Raw genomic sequence first — 3,492 nt, forward strand, 5'->3', positions numbered from 1 at the left:
GGGTCCTCGTTCGGTTGCCGAAGGGGCGAGGTAATGGAAGAATGGGTCGCGTCTCACGGCCTCTGTGTCATCAACAAAGGCCGGGGGAGCACCTTCGTCGGGCCGCGGGGGAGATCTGTAATCGACGTCACGTTGGTGTCTCCCCAGGCGGCCCGACTAATTCAGGATTGGCGGTTGGTGATCAGGGGGGAAAACCTCTCGGACCATCGATACATCGTGGTCCGACTGGTCGCCACCCCCGAGGAGGTACTCCTGAGGCGCGGCCAGGGGGGCGCCCGACCACCAAGATGGACCCTGCGCAAACTCGACCGCGACAAGTTGGCGGCCGCCTTAACGGCGGCCACATGGGCGGACCCAGGCCGCCATTGAAACTGAGGCGGCCGGGTTCGTGGGCATGATGACGGCGGCGTGTGATGCCGCCATGCCCCGATCCCGGCCACATCCCCGCCGGTCCGTGTGCTGGTGGTCGGCGGAGATCGCCGAACTTCGGCGTCCCGCCGGCCAAGCCAGGCGAGAAATGGACCGACGGGGAAGGGATAGTACGGGCGGGGTGGCCGCCGAGAGGGCGTACCGCGAAAAGCGGGGCGCCCTCAAGGCGGCCATCTTTACGGCCAAGGCCCGTGTCTGGGATGACCTGGTCTCCACCATCGACAGGGACCCATGGGGGCGCCCTTATCACATTGTGATGAGTCGTTTCCGCAACTGGGCGACCCCTCCAACGGCGTCCCTGGACCCCAACTTCCTCGATGAAGTGGTGGGGGCCCTCTTTCCATGGGGGGAAGCTTGTATTCCCCCCTACGAGGGCCTCCCCCAGACGAGGAGGATGAGTCAGTCGGGGTCACCGAGATGGAGATAGACAGGGCCGTCAGGAGGCTCGGCGCTAAGAAAAGGGCGCCGGACCCTGACGGCATCAGGCACAGTATGGGCCTTGGCGATGAAGGAGGCGGAGGTGAAGAGTCGCACAATGCGGCTCTTCACCTCTTTTTTGAGGACCGGGGTGTTCCCCAGCCTCTGGAAGAGGGCCAATCTGGTCCTCTTCAGAAAGGGGGGCAAGCTGGAGGACAACCCTTTCGCCTATAGGCCGATATGCCTACTGGACAAGGCGGGCAAGTTATTCGAAAGAATAATACACGCCCGCCTCGTCCGGCACCTATCCCGGGGTAGTCCAAAGCTTAGTGAGGAGCAATACGGCTTCCGGGAGGGACGCTCGAGCGTGGACGCGATTTCACGCGTCCGGTCCCTCTCGGAGGCCGTCGTGAGGAGGGGGGGAGTTGTGTTGGCGGTGTCCTTGGACATCGCCAACGCTTTTAACTCCCTCCCTTGGAACCAGGTGGAGGCGGGTCTGGCCCATTTCAGGGTCCCCCCCCCTCCCACCTGATCTCAATTATTAGGGACTACTTCCGGGATAGAAGACTGGAGTTCCGCAACAAAGCGGAACTCCAGTGCGGAAGGGCGGTCTACCGCGGTGTTCCTCAGGGGTCCGTACTAGGACCCCTACTATGGAACTTCGCGTACGACCAAGTTCTCCGCCTTGCCCTCCCCCCGAGCTGCACCGTCGTTTGTTACGCGGACGACACCATGGTGCTGGCCGGGGGCAGGGGCTGGCGGAGCGCCCTGGAAAAGGGACGTCTGGCGGTGGACCAGGTGATAGGCTCCCTGAACAGGATGGGCCTCAAGATGGCTCCCCTCAAATCTGAGCTCATGTTCATACATGACAGCTTTAAGAGGGGACCACCTGGGGCCCGAGTCCTGATCGACGGTGTCTCCGTGAAGACTGGTCCCACGATAAAATATCTGGGACTCGTCTTGGATGGTACATGGGGGTTTCAGAAGCATTTCGAGCTTTTGGCCCCCAAGTTGGGCAGGGTGGCCAATATGTGGGCCTCCTGTCCAATCTCGGCGGCTCTAAAAGGAAGGCAAGGCAGCTGTATGCCGGCGTCGTCCAGTCCATGGCCCTATATGGGACCCTGGTCTGGGCGAGTGCGATGGCGACCAACCAGCGCATAATTGCGCTGGCTCACCGCGCTCAGCGGTGGGTCGCCATTCGCCTCGCGTGGGCCTATAGGGCGACGTCGCATATGGCCGCCACGGCCCTGGCCGGTCTCCCCTCGCTGGAGCTCCTTGCACAAATGCACGCCGAGACCTATCGGTGTGTCAAGGAGCTCCGTGCCGGGAGAGACCTCGAACATCTGGCCAGGGCCATAGGTATGGCAAAACTGCAGGCCCGTCAACGCCTCCTCCTAAGGTGGAGTATCCACCTGGAGGAGGCGACGGGCCACTCAGGAACGAAGGTCGCCGAGGCCATCCGGCCCTTTCTGCAAGAATACGTAGACAGGGCCCGCGGAGAGCTGTCCTTCCGGACGACGCAGGTACTCACCGGATATGGATGCTTCGGTGAGTACCTGCACAGGATTGGTAGGGAGCCTAACTCCCGCTGCCACCACTGTGGTGCTGAGATGGACTCGGCAACACACCCTGGAAGAATGCCCCTCCTGGGATGTGGAGCGCCGAGTCCTGATTGACGTGGTAGGAGCGGACCTCTCTCCCCCGATCCTTATTAGGGCCATGCTTGGGGGAGACAAGGGCTGGTCCGCCGTCACCTCCTTCTGCGACACAGTTGTGTCGCAGAAGGAGGAGTCGGAAAGGGTCCGGCGAGGTGAAACCGCCGCCCCCTGGGATGGGGCGAGGCGCCGCAGAAGGAGAGCGGCGCCTCGCCTACTCGCGCATCAGCGCGGGGTTGAGGGGCGGCGCACTCGCGGGCGGGGAGGGGACGCCACCGCTGGCGTTCCCTCCCCCGAGGTACCTGCGCGTGCGCCGCCGCCCCTACAATGCCGCCGGGCCCTCCTGATCAACGGAGGGCCCGGCGCGGGGGAGATAGGAGGCGCCTGGTCGGGTGGGGGAGACGCGTCGCAAGGCGCGAGTCCCCCCCCGTGACAAGAAGTCAGACCAGGCGCCTCCGAGAGGGAGGCAGGGCGGCCAGTTGGCAAGGGTGGACTCTTAGGCCGCCCACCACCCTCTTAGTGCCAGGAGGCTCCTGACCGAGAGGGGCGGAGGGGAACTCTTAGACCCCTCCGCCTCAGCAACCTCGGTCGGGAGCGTAGGGGCGGGCCGGGTCCGGACGGGACCGGACCCGGCTAATAGCGCCCCTACAGGTGAGGTGATCGGACGAGGGAGCCCACGTTCAGTCATGGAGGATAGGAACAGCGGGCCAGGAGAGAATTATTATTCCTCCTGGCCCGGGAAGGGGTCGGGGTTTAGGTTTTCCCCGCCCCGCGGCTGAGGGCGTCCCGGAAGTAATGCGCAAGCGGTTCCCGGCACGCCCTTGCAATAGCCGCAAGGGGCCCGGCAGAGGTTTTAGTGGGTAGGCCCCTCCGGCGATTGGTTCCGGAGGGGGAGAGTCCCACACTACCCCTGGGAAAGTCCTGTCGTTCCCGGGGATGTGCGTAATGCATTTCCTCTGCCTCAAAAAAAAAAAAAAAAAAAAAAAAAAAA

At 63.4% G+C, this 3,492-nt stretch overlaps 1 protein-coding gene across 1 annotated transcript in view; it reads left to right on the top strand.

Moving 5' to 3' along the window:
• Positions 1-287: 287 nt before the first annotated feature.
• LOC116848102 overlaps positions 288-3,492 on the top strand; it is a 26,145-nt gene continuing 22,940 nt past the window's right edge. The window contains exon 1 of the mRNA XM_032823866.1: positions 288-384. Within this exon, the coding sequence (XP_032679757.1) occupies positions 288-384 (97 nt within the window). The remainder of the gene's footprint in view (positions 385-3,492) is intronic.

This window comes from Odontomachus brunneus, unplaced genomic scaffold, assembly GCF_010583005.1.
Source record: "Odontomachus brunneus isolate Ranch 3 - 2012 unplaced genomic scaffold, Obru_v1 Obru_scaffold_089, whole genome shotgun sequence".
Classification (NCBI taxonomy): Eukaryota; Metazoa; Arthropoda; class Insecta; order Hymenoptera; family Formicidae; genus Odontomachus; species Odontomachus brunneus.